General features: G+C 39.9%; 2 protein-coding genes across 5 annotated transcripts in view; both read right to left on the bottom strand.

Annotated features, from left to right (window-relative positions):
• The window catches only part of ARSG (arylsulfatase G), a 127,678-nt gene extending 125,665 nt beyond the window's left edge, over positions 1-2,013 (bottom strand). Inside the window, exon 1 of the mRNA XM_081953772.1 lies at positions 1,893-2,013. The gene's annotated coding sequence lies outside the window, so the exon portion shown is untranslated. The remainder of the gene's footprint in view (positions 1-1,892) is intronic.
• A 1,004-nt stretch (positions 2,014-3,017) lies between these two features.
• AMZ2 (archaelysin family metallopeptidase 2) lies at positions 3,018-16,623 on the bottom strand. Of its 4 annotated transcripts, XM_081953852.1 has the most exons (8): positions 16,461-16,623; positions 16,182-16,249; positions 13,055-13,337; positions 12,206-12,379; positions 11,027-11,155; positions 7,917-8,080; positions 5,648-5,824; positions 3,018-5,148 (listed from the first exon to the last, which is right to left on the bottom strand). In XM_081953852.1, exons 3-8 carry the CDS (start codon positions 13,335-13,337, stop codon positions 5,002-5,004), a joined length of 1,074 nt encoding a protein of 357 aa, XP_081809978.1. In that variant the 5' UTR covers positions 16,182-16,249; positions 16,461-16,623; the 3' UTR covers positions 3,018-5,001. The 4 variants fall into 4 exon arrangements, with proteins under 4 accessions (XP_081809978.1, XP_081809977.1, XP_081809979.1 ...); XM_081953851.1 differs by lacking the exon at positions 16,461-16,623 and having other exon boundaries at positions 16,182-16,391; XM_081953853.1 differs by lacking the exons at positions 16,182-16,249; positions 16,461-16,623 and adding an exon at positions 16,049-16,162.
• Between the last annotated feature and the right edge of the window lie 1,587 nt (positions 16,624-18,210).

Below are 18,210 nucleotides of genomic sequence, written 5' to 3'. Positions count from 1 at the left end.
TTTGAGTTATAATGTTTAACAAAAAGCTTCCAGACTGTACGCAGTACCCACAGAGACCCTAAATTGGAGGGTTTTTAAGAGGTGGACAGCCATCTCTCAGGGAGGATTTCATTGGTTTTCCTGCACACTGCAGTGTTACACTAGATGGCTTCTCTGACCTTTCCCAAAAGCATCATTCCATGATTTAGAGACTTTCCTAAAGAACAAAACTTCTCACTTGGATGTTTACATTTAAAAGAAGAAACTAGCATGGAGGGATAGAATGAGACCCATTTAGCAGGAAGGAAAACATTTAAATGGGTCATCTTCCAGAAAGTCCTTGGGTTGCTTTTTAAAGCTCAACACATGTCTTTTGCAAAAAAAACCAAGCAGCACTTCCATTTCCAAGTTGAAACATATTTGTCAGAATGGGGAACAATGGTAGTTCCTACGCATATCAAAGGAAAATACAATACAAAAACATGCTGCCTTGGATGGAGGTGCTGTAACTTTTACAACTTATTCACTAAGTCTGCATTACTATTAGACTTCTCCTCGTTCCTATCACTCATCTCCTCCCACTTATGACTGCAACTTTGTTGCTTCTATCCTTACAATTGATATGGATATTGATTTTTTTCCTGATTGCTTATTTGTACCCTATGACTATCTTTAAGTGTTGTACCTTATGATCCTTGACGAATTTATCTTGCCTTTTTATGTACACTAAGAGCCTATGCACCAAAGACAAATTCCTTGTGTGTCCAATCACACTTGGCCAATAAAGAAATTTATTCTATTCTATTCTATTCTATTCTATTCAGAAAGCTTCGGGAGATAAGATATAGTAATAAATGAGAGTTGAGCCCTTAAGACTGTACTGTGGATCACCTATACAGTATACAGTGGATCACCTATACAGTATACAGTAGATCACTCGCTGCACAAGCCAGCACAATCCTCTCCCCATAGTTTGGGACAGAGCAACTAAATTGCAATCATATTACAGCAACCTGCGAACTGCACGCAGGGTGCAAGTCAGAAACCGAGTTTTAAACCCACTTCTCAATTGAAGTCGTTTAAGTCGGGAAAGGGAGCCGATGCTTCGGGAGCAATTCTGCTCCAGCCGGAGGGTGAAGGGCGTTCCCGGATTCCACGCAAAACGTGTGAAGTTGTAAGAGTTAAAAAGATCTAGAGCCGGGTGGCCCGTCTGAAAAGCGCCTAAGTCCGGGAAAGGGTCAGAGCAGGGCAGCGGCTGCAGGACCAGCAGGGCCGCCACGCCCCACGCCCCTCCAAGCTCTGAGCGTGGGGCAAGGCTGCTAAGCCGGGGCGGAGCTGGAGGGGCTCACCGAGCGAGGCCTTCCCTGCCAGCCTCCGCAGGGAGCGCGCAGTATGGAAAATTCCACCGTCCCTCACCGGAAGCGCCACATATCGAGCCTGGCCACCGCCGATTCCCAGCTCCAGATCAACGTGGGCACGGATGCGTCCCCTTCCATCCGCCCTTTAGGAATCGGCTGCCTCCCCCCTCCCCCCCGACATCGGTGTCCTTCGTGCACCGGCTAACTTTAGCTAGGAGGACCGACGCAACTTTACGGCATCCGCCGGAGCCACAACTGAAAACTCCTGCAGCCTCGTTGCCCGGGAGTGGGGGGTGGGGTGGAGCGTACAAAAGACAAGATAGTTCTCCCGACTCTCCCTGCCCGCCTCCCACCCCAAACTAAGAGGCCGGGTGGCAAGATTCCTGCAGCTCCGGCCCTTGCTGCGGCCGAAAGACTCGCTTTCCCCAGCTTGGCTCGCCCGCTTTTCAGTTGATTTCCCCCCAATCATCTCAGCTAAGCCAAAGTCCAAAGTTACACCCCTGTTATATATCTATATCTATCTATACATAGGGCAAAAGTGGTTTGTGCACTCACACGTCCGCGCCGCTCATGCACCCCGCCGCTGCTGGCCACCACGTTCCCCGATGCACCGCGAGTGCAAGCCAGGCTTTGCCCCTCCCTTTTGCTTGGGCCTGAACCAATCAGGAAGCGCCGAGCTGATTCCGCCCGAAGGAGCCGAAGAGATGAGTAGAACTTGGGCCTCTCCCGCAAAACCACTTGAGGCGATCGCTAAGTGGTCCCCACTCTCCAGGAGAGGAAGAGTTGGTGACAGGCGTTTCCACAGGAAGAGTTTTTTTTCCCTCCTGCTTTTTGTTTTGAGTTCTAGAGAGTTATTCGATGTATAGCTGTAGCTATACATCAATTTCTTCAACCCAGACCAAGTTCATTTCCACTTCCCCTTCAATCTCTTCCCTGCCCTGGCTCAATATAAGGGATCCTTTTTCATCAAGCAGCTTAAGCTGCCTAACCAGGGAAAAGAAAAGTCTGAACACTTAATAGAATAGAATAGAATTCTTTATTGGCCAAGTGTGATTGGACACCCAAGGAATTTGTCTTTGGTGCATATGCTCTCAGTGTACATAAAAAGACATGGTAAAGCTAGGAACATCCTTGTGTCAGATAGGTAATCCACTGAGTACTTTTTTCTGTACCAATTTTATTCCAAGTTTGGCCCTCCTAGATGCTGCAGAAATCTTACCTTGCAAAGGAGACATTGATCCCATTGAATTAATTCTCCATAGTTCACAGCGAATCATCTCCCTCCACAAAGCTGCAGAGGTAGAGATGGGGAACAGTGGCAAAAGCCTTTAAAATGTTCATGTTCAAAAATCCAGATTTTTCTTGGCTGGGAGAAACAATGTGAATGCTTGATAGGATACAACTGCCCTATCAGCGTCTAAGAAAATATACTTGGACTTTGTAAAGTACCAATATATCAAACCATCACCCTAATTAACCTGGGAATGAGGCAAAGGTATTGTTTCTTTAATAACTCACGGTGACTATTTTCACCTCAGATTAACACAAAAACAAAGTATATAAAATGCAAAAGACAATGCAAGTGTGACTGCAGCAAACTAAAATGAAACAAAGATGAAAGTTTCTCATTTTGTTTGTATCTGAACATTAACCAAAAATGTCAACAAAAAAGACAGATAATTTCAAGTACACTGGAAGATCTTTATTTGGTTTTTTTCCTAAAATAAGACACCTATATACATAGTCACTAAATATTAATAAACCCATAATCTGGGTAACATGATCAATATGCCTTTGGTCGGGTCTGTCAGGTAGAATTCTCATCAGAAGTTAATATTCCTGCAAAAATTTCTTGTATGGGAAGAAATTATTTCTGTATTCTTTCAAAATTAAAGGTGCTCTCGTGTCAAATATTACTTTCTGGGAACTCAAAGCATCCTGGAAGAAGTCAGTGCCCGTCCAACTAAAATTAACCTTGCAAATTATACACAGTAGGAAATCCATCCTATCTAGCTAGGAAGAGGAGAAAAAATATGCTTAAGCATTAATTAGGCGAGGAAATATGCTAATTGGATTTAGATTTAAGATGAAAGTACTATTGTGCCAGATAACAGTAACCCAAACCAAGGAAATTAAAAGATTTTTGACTCCTAAATCTTAATAGATTTCTCATTAAAAATGTTCCAGATCTTATAAAGAGGGATACACACTTTAATCAAATTAATCATCAACATCCGACATTAAAAAATGTCCTTGTGCTTATGTAGTTCTCTTCTCTCCCCTTTGTTCTTTCCCAGGTCATTGCTCAATGTCATCCAGAGGACCATCGGTTTTTCTAATTATTTCCTTTTTCAATTTTGAAGAAAGAATAGCATTTTTATTTATGAACTGTAAAATATGTAGCTTCTTTAGCTGATAGGAATACGTTAAAAGCTGAGCTTTTGCAGAGAGCCTCTGCAGAGATGATTTTTGTTTATTTTTTGTTATTTAATGTCAGAGTTTTTCACTGTAATTTTAAAGTTACTGTGGATATTTTATTTACAATCTGCTTGTAGTCAGACTCCAGCTATACTGATCCTATGGAGATGATTGGGGTAGTTTTATCTGGATATCTGGGCTGAATTTGACCCGTTACCCCTAATGAAATGGACAGTGTCTATACCCGTGATGGCGAACCTATGGCATGCGTGCCACAGGTGGCATGTGGAGCCATATTTGCTGGCACACCAGCCATCAGCTGCGGTGCACATTTTTCGCCCTTCTGGAGGGCCAGGGGAGTTAGTTCCTGAACTTCCGTTTGGCCCGTTGGGGCTGTTTTTCGCCCTCCCTAGCCTCTGGAGGCTTTCCTGAAACCCGGGGAGGGCGAAAACGGCCTCCCCAGGAGGTCCTCCAGAAGCCAGAAACGGATTGCTTCCAAACTTCCGGTTGGCCCATTGGGGCCGTTTTTCTCCTTCCCCAGCTTCCCGAGGCTTTCCTGAAGTCTGGGGAGGGGGAAAAACGGCCCCAATGGCCCAACCAGAAGTTCTGATTTTGGCATGCCATAAGAAAAATGTTCGTCACTTGTCTATACTATGAAAGAAATTAACTGACTTCAGGAGCACAAGTACTGGAGGCTCTGATCAATTTGATGCCCCACAAGCTTTTCTCCACCAATTTTAAATTCTGATGTGCATGAAGGGATTATTGATACGCACAACTCATTTGCTTTCATTCCACTTCTTGTTCCATGCAAATAAGCAGGGTTTGTCATTCATCATGGAATGCAAACATGACCATTTGCTCAACAGGCAGAGAAAATGTTCCTTTAAGTTGCTGATGTTTGTTCCAAAGTCATATAAACAGGTATTTTACAGACAGAAACAGTGCTCAATTTGTCAATCAATACTGTGGACAAAACAACTAATTCAGATGCCTGATAGCATGGACTGCAGGACAGCTTAACTCTTTCAATATAAGAAATAAATAATGTGTTTAGACTGTATTAGACATTCCAGGAAAAAAGTAACTTAATAGAGACAAAGGAAAATATGCAGAACAAACAGCTTAAATATTTACTGTTAAGGGATATTTTTAGCTTTTAATTTAAAATATATTTAATTCATCACCATACTTTAGCAGTGATTATATTATTATAAGAGCATTCCTTTGAACTTGCATAGCAAACCTATTTCTGGAGAATGTCTAAGCACTTCATAAGCACCTCATAACTTTCCGTAAATGATTCCACCGGCTTTGGCAATCCTCCTCTAGCCTCACTGCTGTGCCCTTCTTCTGTTCCATTAGCTTTGTCCTCTATCCATCTCTGCAGCGCCTAAAAGAATTAGAAACTTTATTCAAAATGGGCATGCACAGTAAGAAAACAGAAAATACAGGTTGGCTATTTAGTGTCAAGTCAAATTTCTATACTCATGACTTCTTTTTCGCACACTGTATTGCTGATCAATTTTCTTCAGAGACACATTTCCTTTCCTTAAAACAATGAAATAAGCCATACGTGTACATACAAGTGGTTGGGTGTGGCAGATCTATGGATTAATTTTTCAAAAAGTCTTGGCTTTTTTATAAAGCCACACTACCCAGCAGACTTTCCTGTTATTCTGCTAAGCTGAGCTTTTGACTTGAGTCCCTAACTCTGCCTTGAATCTCATCATTACTATCACAGAATGGACACTGGTATCCAATGAAGCAATGTAATGGAATCCCTTCTGCCTAATCTGGATTTCTCATTTTTGCCAGAGCTGGAAAGAGCATCATTTAAAGCAGTTCTCACACTGTTAAAGGATACAAGTCTCCATCCTGAAATGGCATACCTTGTATCTCTCTAGAATGCTGAACCCAAGAACAGATTGCAGCTTGCGCAAGCAAATAGGACAAAGGTCTAATGGACGTCTATCTGATTCCTCCAGATGATTAGATCCCTGCATAACACATTGTAACCACTGACAGTGATGGAGCCCAAAGATGTGTCCAATCTCGTGAGTCAAAGTCTGAAACACAGATATAGCCAAAATGACATAAGCCAACTTAAAACCACAACAGTTGTGCTGAATAAGAGCTCAATACTCCCTATAGCACAGTTAGCTAGTTTTCAAATCACTCTTTCATTGCAGGATGTGGAATAACTTAGATGGCAAAATCATTTTATATTGGGAAAATTGATGACTGAATTCTTGCTCTGCCACAGAATATAAATGGAAAGAGTTCTACTTAAACCAGCCTTCTCATTATGTTTGACTAATAATTTATATTGATCGTGGATTTGAATAATTGTAGTTGCAATCCAGGGCATTTGGATCACAAGAGATTTTGTGAGAAAAGGTAGAATTGGCCAGTGCAATAGATTGGTGTTGGATTACTATTGGAGACAGCCAGATGCAAAGCCAATTTCAACCATAGGTGCTGGATGACTTTGGGTCAGGCACTTTCACCCCAATCTCATACTTTGCTATCTGAACACCTAGAGCAGGGGTGTCCAAACTTGGGAACTTTAAGACTTGTGGACTTCAACTCCCAGAATTCCCCAGCCAGCCATGCTGGCTGGGGAATTCTGGATGTTGAAGTCCACAAGTCTTAAAGTTCCCAAGTTTGGACACCCCTGACCTACAGAAAAGGCAAATGATAAATTTAGCGAACAAATCAAATAAAAAGAATTTATCCCTTTTAATTTACCTTTCGACTTTTCAGTCAATATAAATATTAACCAATCCATTTTAATCTTTTAGCAAAACAATATTTAATTCCATGTAATTATACTTGCATTATTGTAAGATATGGAAAGCACAATAAAAATAGTGACTCAAAACAGATCTCAAGCTTTAACTTCCAAATGTTTTCTCTAAACCACAAGTCAATGATCTCCCTGTGCAACAAAGGGTCCTCACATTTCTGCAGGATTTCAGTCTTGCATCCAAATGATCACATGAATTAATTTAATATTTTTGGTCTAGATTAATAATAAGAAAATAATCATCGAAGGAAATATTTTATTTCCTGAGAGAAGGGAGTTGTGGTATTCATATCACATATTTATCCTATGGTAGGAATGGTTTTTTGGTTTTGTGTGACACATTAACACATAAATAAACAAGCTGAATCCTCACAACCTGTTAGGTTAAAATGTGGTTGGCTAGGTTTGTGATGCCAACCTCATCAGCTGCTCTTCCCTCACCATGTACTTGTAACATCTTACGGCATGTAATAATCACTCTGCTAAAATAGTAGTTCAAAGATAGGATTTATAATACTGCAATGATGGTGAGTGAGTGATCCTAGAAGACACTATAAATCACTAGTGAGGGAATGGCCAATATCCCCTTCAAGTCATTTCATTTCTAAAGATGACAAAAATTTAATTATATTAATTAAAATATTAATTTTAATTATGTTAATTGTTTATAATTATTTAGTGCATGGCATATATTAACTATAAAACTGCAGGGATAAAGGAATCCGATTCCTTGCAATGTAAATCTGAGGAAATATTTTTGAGAGATTTCCATGTAGTTTAAGAAAAGTAAACTGCGGGGCTATTACACTTCCAATCCAGTCAACATCCCAGGCTCTAAGCCAGTGTTTCCCAACTGTGGCGATTTCAAAATGCATGGACTGCAACTCCCAGCAAGCTGACTGTGGGATTCTGGGAGTGGAAGTCGCCAGATCTTCAAATTGCTGAGGTTGGGAAACAATAAGCACACGACCCACATGTTAAAAAAATTTTTAATAGGCTACTGTTCCTTTAATAAAAAAGAGCTGAAGTTGCTTTAAAACATTGTATTAAAACAGAAATTTGGTTTTCAATATAGTTTGAGTTTGAGTTTATTAAATTTATAAACCGCCCCCTCTCCCCGCAGGGACTCGGGGCGGTGTACAGACAGTACATATATAAAAACAACAAAGCACAACACGAAAACCCAGACAAACAACGTAAACATACAGTCTGTATATTAGCCCAAACTAATTAATAGTTAAAAACAATCTAAAACCAATTAAAACCCCAAAATTTAAAATTTAAAAAGCCATCCAGGAAGGAATATAATATAAATATAACTCAATATAACTCTAGTAATTTAAAACACTTACCTTGCAGGATCTTAGAAGCAGTTGACTTGTGATCTCAGGTGTATAGTAACCATCAAACACAGAATAGTCAGCTGCAGGAAGCTTTTTCGTTGTTTTCAACCTGCCGTTGTAGTCTGCACTGTAGAAGTTGCTGTCATATCTGGCAAAGCTGAAGATCCCCACCCCTTACCAAAGCAAAGGGGAATTCAAATTAAAGTTGTACCAGCAGGAGACTGCTGCATTAACCATACATAGATATACATACTATATGTAACCACAAAAATATTTCTAATATAGAAACCTTGCAGCCCACTTCAAAGTCCCAAGAGGTGTGGCAAAGCTGTAACTTTTAAAATGACAGGAGGAAGAAATTATTAAATATAATAACCATATTCTATATTTAATTCAGGACTATTTAATTACATTTAAAATTCAATTTAATCTTCGACATAACCACTTTTTACTGCCTAGTCCTTGGCATGATGCCAAAGCTAAGTGTTCTCCTTGGCTTGGAAAAGGACCAAATATTTTTTTGGAGAGGGGGGGGGGGGCGATCTTTGTTTCAGAGCAACAATCTCTTTGTGTCTTGAAGTGAAGGTGTTTTCTCTTTCACCCCACCTGGACCAATTCAGCTGCAAAACAGCCCACTCAGCAACTGACTTTAGAAAGGGCACAAAAGTCCTCCAAAACACTTCTGCACTGGGGCTTCTTTTTGGAAAGGCAGATCAGAAGAAATGGGAGAGGAGAAATGGAGCCCAAGTAAAGACCAAAAGCATCTTAATGACATCTCATGTAGTCAGTTAATTGCCTCCTCTACACCATTGAAAAAAAAGGACTGGGATATGAGAAATCCTTGGTGCTGTCTTGAGGTTGGTTGCTTCCTTGCAGGCATTTCATTACCCAAACTAGGTAACATTATCAGTGCACATCAAGAAGAGATTGGCAACAGTTTGTCTGAAATGGTGTAGGGCAGGAGGCCTATGGGTTGGATGCATCACGCACAGGCCACACCCACCCCAACTCCGTGAAGGGGGAAAACGTCACAAATCATCATGTGACAGCAATGTGACGCGGCACGTTTGACACCCGTGGTGTAGGCTTTTCCTGCTAGAGCAGGGGGTTGGACTAGAAGACCTCCCAAGTCCCTTCAAACTCTGTTATTCTGTTAAACAACCAAGCTCAGAGAGCACCAAGGCTCCCTCATTTCAACTCTGAGCTACACATATTCTCCTCTATCGGTAACGGAATATTATAAGATAACTTTACCACAACTCCTGTTTGTGCAAATAACCATTTCAGAGGAGAATGTGTCTCCAATGAAACCTCTCCAGTGGTTTCATGTTTCCTTCCAAAATATTTTGTTTGCAAACATATAAATTAAGATATCCAATATATGACCGCCAATAAAAATGCTTTACTCCATGATGGTAAAGACTCCTGTGCTTTATTATAAAAAGGCTTCAAATGTACTATCACTGACCTCTATTGGTCAATGACAGTACAACATAACTCATGACCAACAATTTGAAAACAAAAACATCTTCCTCTCCACCACAGACTTTATATATTATTCTGATATTATTCTGATATTTATATATTATTAGCCTTTATATATTCCTTCCTGCAAACCACTGAGAACCAGGAGCCGGAATGTATTTAGTAATCAAACTGCAAAGGTCCATGAGTTCAAGTTCCTGAACTGTACAGAATAACCTCTGGGCTTTAATTATCTCCAGCAATTTGAAATAAAAATTCAAGCCAAACCCAATCCTTAAATATTCCTCAAGATAGAATGTCACTGCTCATTAGGGTACCTGTCAGTTTCTACATGTGAATAGAATGCTTCTACACTGCCAAAGATTGTGGAAGATGATTCATATAGTCAGAGCTGTATTAGAACTCAAAGCACTCTTCCAGCATGCTGAGGTTGGGATTGCACTAACACGTAATAAAGTGATTTACATGTTTGTACTTTAGCATGCTAATAAATGTGTGAACTCTGTCAAGGTCAATGAATAACATGATATTTGGGCTTGCCACTAAAAGACTTATTTTTCTGTGTGGAAGATCTTTTCCCAAGATGCTGAGCACTGGAATCAGGCCAATCACACAGGAATAAAGTGTGATACCTGCATTTTCAAAATTCTTTCCAGCCTTCTAAATATAATTTCTGGCAAACTATAAAACTATAGCTATTACCAATGTGCAATCAAGAAAACTGTGTTACTGTGAAAGTCCGAAATCTGGTGAATGTCGACATTCACCGGTGAATGTCGACATTCACATAGTCGCTTGGTGTATGTCCGAAATATATACCCTTATCCTCTCGACACCCTTACCCTAATACCCTTATCCTGTCGACACCTCGGCTCCTCGCTTCCTTTTAAGCGTCTTCTATTCGCGGACTTTTTTTTTAAAACCTGCGATCCTGCGCGGTTAGAACGAGTAGTTTCCAGGACCGCGAATTGAAAAGCAAAAGTAAAGCGTTACGCTGACTCGTGATATATATGTCACCGTGAAAGACCGAAATTGGTATGTGTCGACATTCACCGGTGAATGTCGACATTCACCAATTTCGGTCTTTCATTCACCAGTGAATGTCGACATTCACCAAATTTCGGTCTTTCACGGTGACAACTGCATGGATGCCTCCACAAAGCCAGCAGAAAAGAAAACTGACTGTAATTGTTACTGTTACTTTTTAGTAGTGACATACAATATTTGCAATACAATGCACTCTGATGCAGCCTGAACTTACAAAAGCAGGATCCTGTTTCTACCTACTCGTCTAACATTGATAAACGAAGAATGCAAGGATATTGTTATGTTCACTCAAGGTATCCTATACTGCACCTGAGCTAAATGCATCTGAGCTAAAGGGAATCAGTTGGTGATGCCTAAACATTAAGTTATGACTCCTGCACAAAGTTGGCTTCTATTGAAAACCTGCAGATCTAGTTTTCGTGCAGTGCAAAACCCCCGGTCTTTTGCACTTTCAGTAGTGTCACAACAATTCTCAAGTAATTTTCTCTTTATCTTCAAAGGCAATTCTATTTCATATGAACTATGAAAAAAAGCCAAAGTCGTATTATAAGTCATCCTGAGAACTTAAAAGGAAGCCAACCACATACCTTCTGTTAAGGAGGCTTGTCCAAAGACAAAATTCCAAGAATCCTTGGGGTAAAGATCTATCACGGTTATTCCCACAATGCAAAAAGCATCCTTTGGCTTTTTTTTCTTTAGGTAACTCAAGAGATACCCTGTATGAAAAACAGGTATCAGTGTCTCTCCACAGAAGTCAGTAATTGCATAATCAAGAACTGCAGCCATAACAGTAATCCTGAAATAAGAGAGATATTAAGATGACCTCTCTAAGTTACATATCATATAAGCAGGGGGAGAGGGGTGGTAAGGACTATGAATTTAAACTTAATAATTTTGATTTTAGTTCCTTTAAAATGCATGTGAAATTTGCAGTTAAAACAAATCTGAGCATGCTCCATTTGTTTTATGATGGAGTTATTTATTTACCATGTATGTACAAAAGCACCAGCCAAAGGAAGAATTATACACCATTTCAACAACACACATTTTGTATTCATCAGATTTTGGTTTCAACCCTCAGCATCCTTAAATGAAAAGAATTAGGTGAGATGGAATGAAAGATCTCTGATTCTGGTCAGGAGGAATAGATATCTCTACTCACAGAAAAACAAGTACACTGACTTCAAGCTTAATAAACCTTATCATAGAATACCGTGTTTCCCACAAAATAAGCGCTTAGGCTTATTTTCAGGGAGGTCTTATTATTTCTGAGGTGCAGGGGGCAGTGAGCGGGGTCACCTCATGGCTGCTGCTGTGTTGAAATATTTTGGGGGAGTGCTTATTTTGGGGGGAGTGCTTATTTGAGTATATGCGCTCAAAGCCCGATTGGGCTTATTATCTGGGGAGGTCTTATTTTCAGGGAAACAGGATAGGCTATAGCTCAGCATATCAATACAAAGCAAATAAGGGCACAATACTGACACAGAAGGTAGGCCTTAATAGCAACTCTAACCTATGATAGGTCAACTTCATCCTTCATCGAGCATCATCTTTTTTGACTTTTGATTACAATAAGTCACTCCAGAATGTCAGCCTTTTTTACTTGGCCAAAATAATATTACCAATGTATTTATATTTATTAAGTTTATATGCTACCCAACTCACCAATAAGGTGACTCTGAACACCTAAATGTACCTGAAATTTACAATTGTTGATCAAAATCACATGAATGAACAAATCTAGCAGTTTTATCTATTCCTCATACCTGCATGGATCTGCAGATTGTGTATGTATTCATTGACTCGAAAAGCACAACCTGTGTGTGAAACTGGTATTGGGTCTAGGATTCTTACAGTCAGGCCGTAGTAAAATGCTTCACAATAATCTCTCAGCCATTTCAAGTAGACATCTGTGCTAACTTTGGCATCGCCAAAAGAACCTAGGTCCAGAAAACATTAGTTTATAGCAGTTTTTTCCTTCCACTATTTATAGGCAAAATCATATCAACAGTATCAACAGTAAAATGTAAACTTTAGTTTGTAATAATTGTCCTACTATACAATTCTGAGTAGGAACAATTAGCTTATTTTAAAAGTCAAGAGAAAAAGCCAAAGAACATTTAGGGAACAAAAATAGCAATGCAATATAGCAGATATCAGTATCTAGGGAAATGAAGGACCTAGGGCTTTAATTACATGCTGACTTGGGTATATATTTTATTACTCAAAATCGGTTCTTCTGAATTTAAGCATGCACTGAATTGGGCTTTATGTTTTATTATCTTAGCTTTCTTAAATGTTCATTAGATGCAGTATAAATCTGATTTCCTACATGTTGTGATATGAAAAGTCAGACTGCCTTAGCAAACTTCTCAAGTAGAAGATAAAAACTCATCCACCACTACCTCTTGTTGCCCACATTCTGGAACTGTAACAATATGTAGAATTCTATAGCTCATGCTATCAGTTCAGAGAACATTATCCTGAAAAACTGGCCCGATAACAACCAGATTTGGATGGCAATTATGCAAGTGAAAAGCTTGAGAGCTGCCTTTTTAATTAATGGCTATTTAATGGCTCAATTAACACTTTCATAGTTGATTCTTTCATATTACCAATAGGCTGGATGTAAATCTGTCTCTTCTGTGAGGTTGGCAAATTTCTGCAGGGGTCATGATAAAACTGTGAAAAATCCTGGGTGGGTTCAGGATGTGAGGAAATCCAGTCTGATTCAGATTCCAGAGTTATAGGTTTAAAAAGAGCACTGTCTTGTTGAAATGCTTCATTCAGCAAATGCTTCTCCTTAGGATCAAACTTCTCATAAAGCTTCAAAAGCTGTCTGTCCTTGGAGAGAAGAGCTGTTTTCAATGCCTCCTCAGAATGCCTAATTACCTTCATCTAATAACAAGAAACAAAGATGGTTATGAAATCTGGCTCTTACAGGCACATTATTTTAAACAGTTCCTCTTTGCCATCAGTTAAGTCTTGCAAATTCCTCTGATTCTTATTGCAAGCAGATAAGTAACAAGCCAAACCCTGGACATGCAACATAGCTTAGCCTTAGTGCTTATTCAGCAAGGATCATGTCCTACCCCTGCAACAATCAACTTCTCCATTCTCTTCCTATTTCTGTACCAACTATTTATTTCATAACCAACTTCTGCTTTCCGACATGATCACCATGAGAAAGATTTGCTGCAAGCTGTCCTCAGTCTAATTCCTGTATTAGTTCACGGATCACAACTTTAAAAAAAAAATCCAGTACATGCAATGTTGGTTTGGGGTTTAGTGACAACTAGTATCCACATGAATCTCATACAAGGCATAATTCATAACAAATTTAATGTCTGTGGTACATATAATTTATTGTATTATTTAATTGATTTAGTGCATCCAACATTTTGTCTCAGTTATGCTCATTTGGAACATATGCAAACATTAAACTGTAGAAAGGATTATTAGAGCAATTTTCCATATGCTATCATTAGTGCACAGATCATGTATTTTTCATTTTGAAATGATGTGGTTACATTGTGAAGTGACTGTTATGGAGACTCTTTTATTCTTTTTAAGATTGTGTTCTGCCATCTTTTGCTCAACCCACATCTCAAAGTACAAGATTTAGTTGTTAGATTTTATCCCATCTTTCATACAAGAATTCAAGATGGCATATGTCAAACTCTGTCTTCCTATTTCCCCCTAGATCAACTTGGTAAGTTATGTTGGGCTGAGAGAGGGGGTTAAAATGGCCTAGTTACCTAGTGAGTTTCAATTGATAACAATAATTTGAACCTAGATTTCCCTGGTGCCAGTCCATCATAATGTATGTGTAGCATACACATTAGAAGAAATTGATGAGATCCTCAAAAAGAGAATGAAGGCATCTAATACTAGTAAGAGTTATCTTTCCTTTCCTTTGTCTCATCTTCATACATTAATTTCTTTGGTTTACTATTTCTTATTCTTTGTCTGCACTTTGCATATCATTCCTTATTCCAAAAGAGAATTTCATGATGAATATGAATGCATTTACTGTATTTATATACTAATAAGTGTTGAAAACAACATGTTTCCACTTTTCACTGCACATCATTGGTACCCACAAACAACTTTCAACAGGCTGGGAAAGCTACAATAATTGTTTTATTTGTCCAACACTTGATAATCTCCTATGTAAGTCTTTCTTTCTAAAAAATAACATATAGATATACCATATTTCAAACCTGTTTTTGAAAGTCCTCTTGGTTTCAAAAATTACCTACCATAGAGTAACAGATTTGTGAGGGGATTGTTTTTCTTATGCACAAATCTAATCTCATATTCTGTGCATAGAGATTAGGGAAACAAATTAGATCCTTCTAATTTAACTAAGAAAACATAATTTAAGGAAACCTGTTCTTCAGCTAAATTTTCAGAACCAGTTTCAAAATGTGTTCTTCTACAATATATTTCCAAAAATGTTTTTTAAGTTTTTTACTAACGTCCTTTGTCAATAATTCTACAAAATATATTTTTGCAATCTACATATACTGGATGGCAGGCAGAATTATAATCTTTAATTAGCTGTTTTTCCTATACAACCATAAACATATTCTTGGATATTTTAATTTATTGGGAGAAGGTCTCATGTTTGTACATTCATATGTTTGCATATTCGTAATGGTTCATTTTCTAAAATTTCCCTGGATTCTGGGAATATTTGAAAATTTAACTGGATAACCCAGCAGCCAAAAACTTTACTGAATTTGTATTTTGGAGTTCCAGAAAGCAAAGTAGTAAGTCATTTATTAAAACCTGCATTAGCATATTCCTCTGATTAGGCTAATATAGCATATTCTTTTGAATTAGGCTAGTATATCAAATCCTCTCAATTCCATGATAAGCAACTAATTCTTTAAGAAGGGGAACTTGAAGATGCAGTTTAATATTGGCCCCCATTTTCCACCAAGAGCCTACTCCATTTGCACTCTCTCCCAATACAATAGAGTGCTCCCAAAGCACTTCCCCAATCCTCAGGTGCAATTTATGGATGACAGGGCATCATAAAGGAGCTCAGCAAATAACAGCATCTCTACCTCGAGTTTGATTTGAACACCTGGACACATCCAGGCAATTATTCTGGCAACACCATGAAAGTTTTGCCAATTCCATACTGAAGGATTTTGTTGTTTTTCAGTTTCTCAATTTCAAATCAAGTCCTGCAGTAGGCTGGGATTTCCCATAACAGGAAGGGTAATTTAGCTCTGATCCGGATTATTATTATCTCTTTTATTAATTAAACATGAAACTCAGTCAACTGAACATTTAAAAATGCATCACAAATATCATTGACTGGTGCTAATGGTTGATACAGGTTGCTGCCAGCGTTCTAGGTATCAACCAAGTACCTTCTTAAAATGTATGATGTTCCAAGCAGCACAGTTTTTTGCAGTTCTGCTGGCGTTATTGCAGGAAGCTGCAATTTGTTGATGTATTTTGTAAAATTCTTGGACGTGGTACCAAGTGCCCCAATGACAATGGGTATCCCTGTTACATGTTTCATCCATAGCCGTGTAGTTTCGATGGCTAAAAATAATAATAATTATTTTCCTGAAATCACTCATAATTACCAAGGTAGCTACCACTTAAGACAGGCAAGCCTTCCACTGTCCCATTTTACTCACGTCTGTCTTAAATCTCCATGTTACATACATATATTGGTCAATTTCTGTAGTGATTTAATATAGAAGCAACATAACATACTGCGAGGGGAATAATTTGATCTTCAGCTTAAGCTCACATCCCGGAAGAAGAAGAGAGTCAATTTTATTCTGAAATAAAATAAAAAGTGCACATTCAAAGTGATAATAAAGCTAACGTTATTCTACTATTCTAGTTATTATTATTAATCTAATTAAATGGCGGCCAAATCAGACCATCCCCTGGATGTTGCAGCTGACTCTGCTCTCCATTTTCCAGGAAGCAGACGTTGAGACCCCGCCCCCACGTTGACGCCGCCCAAACTGCACGCGCCACACTCACTGCACGGCGCTGCCGTTGTTGTTGCTGCCGCCGCAGATAACCGCCCTACGCACGCAGGCACGCATCGGCAGGCGGGCTACCGCTTCCTTGTCTCCGTTGCTAGGCTACCGGTCCTTCCCCTGCCCTCCTCATTCCTCCCCCCGCGCAGCTCAACGGAAGCAGATCGTCTGACGCCTCGAGAGCGGAGGGCGGGGCTGGGAGCCAGAGCGCGAGGGCGCGTGCCTTCTCGAGGAGTTTCTCTCGGAAAGTTCATACTTTCACGTCGCGAGACCACGTGCCGAAGGCGCACGCACGCGGGCTTGCCTCAGGGGAGGTTATGCCCACGCGCGAGGCGCTCCGTGTGCCGTTAGAGGCGGAGTGTCGCTGAAGGTTTAGTTACAAAGAGGTCTTCAAACTTGGCAACTTTAAGACTTGTGGACTTCTGGGAGTTGAAGTCCACAAGTCTTAAAGTTGCCAAGTTTGGGAACCCCTGGTTTAGTAAATTAATCCAGTTTTGTACATTTTCACGACGCGGATTCATAAACTAATCCTGGAAGCTGGGTGTGCCCAGTGGGTTTAAACAAAAAAACAAGTAGCCCAGGACTTCCCTGAATCCAAAAAATTACATGAAATCAATAAGCTGCAATTAAGAACGCAATTAAGAAATGTAGCCAGCATCCCTGAAGGAATGAAGAAAGTGTTTCGGCATTACACTCGCCCCCTCCCCCCAGGGAGTAGTATCCCGCCAAAAGTTTGTGGGAGTCGGCTGCAGATTTTAGTGTGAATAGCGCTGTAAATGTCCCAAAGGTGCTTTTTCAAAAGGTGACCTGGATGATTGAGAATCTCCATGGACAGCTCTGTAAATGAAAGCTTTGCTCCGTACACCCCCTCCCCCCCCAAGGATTCAGGAAAACCTTTATATAGAATGCACACAAATGCTTCTGTATACACACATAGGCAGGGATGTTTCTCCCTAGATGCAAAAGTGCAATATGTGGCTGCTTATGCAGTGAACTGTAGAAGGCAGGAATGGGGCTAGGGCTAGGCTCTTATTGCCAAAATTACTTTGGTCAGACAGCACAAAGTGTAGAAAGTTATCACCCATCTCTCTCCCAGAAAAATGAAATATCCTAGGAAATATTGAAATGGCAGAATATTATATTTCCCTGGATGTGAAAAGGAAGAAACATGTTTTATAAAGAGAGAATAGCTCCCTGCAGCTTCCTGCCCATCCCCCTTTTCTCAATGAGCCATTAAAGCCTGAGCTAGTCCACTTTACATAATGAAGAGTTTTCCCCTTCAGCTCCAGGGGGATGGGATTAAGGCACGATAATATTGGCCCTTTACCCAACTCCCCACATGGCATCTGAGAACTCAACCAAACCTGGATTCAAAACGCAGCCTAGAGAGTTGCCCCTGCATGGCCCCATGGGAGTCTGACAACCAATTGGAATCAAAGGCCAGAGAGGACATACAACCAGGGACTCAGCATCTCGGTCAGCCCTTCTTCTCTTTTCCTCCACCAACATTGAAGCATGTGATCACCTTTTCTGTTCAGGACTCAAGCCATGTGGTCCTGTCCACCATTAAAACCATCTTTCCAAGCAGCCTCCATGTCTCCAGTGTCTTTTTCCCAACTTGGAGCCGAACCCAGAAAGACATTTCTTTCAACAGTAGTAAACAGTGGTGAGTTTCTACACAGTATGCTGAGCTTAACTCTGGCTGGCTACTTTGTGGGTCAGTCTGTTGTAAAATAACAGAGTTTGAAGTG

This window comes from Natrix helvetica (genome assembly GCF_964273705.1).
Source record: "Natrix helvetica genome assembly, chromosome: 1".
Classification (NCBI taxonomy): Eukaryota; Metazoa; Chordata; class Lepidosauria; order Squamata; family Natricidae; genus Natrix; species Natrix helvetica.
Note: the sequence above shows the minus strand (reverse complement) of the source record. Positions and strands in the feature narration are given on the sequence as shown.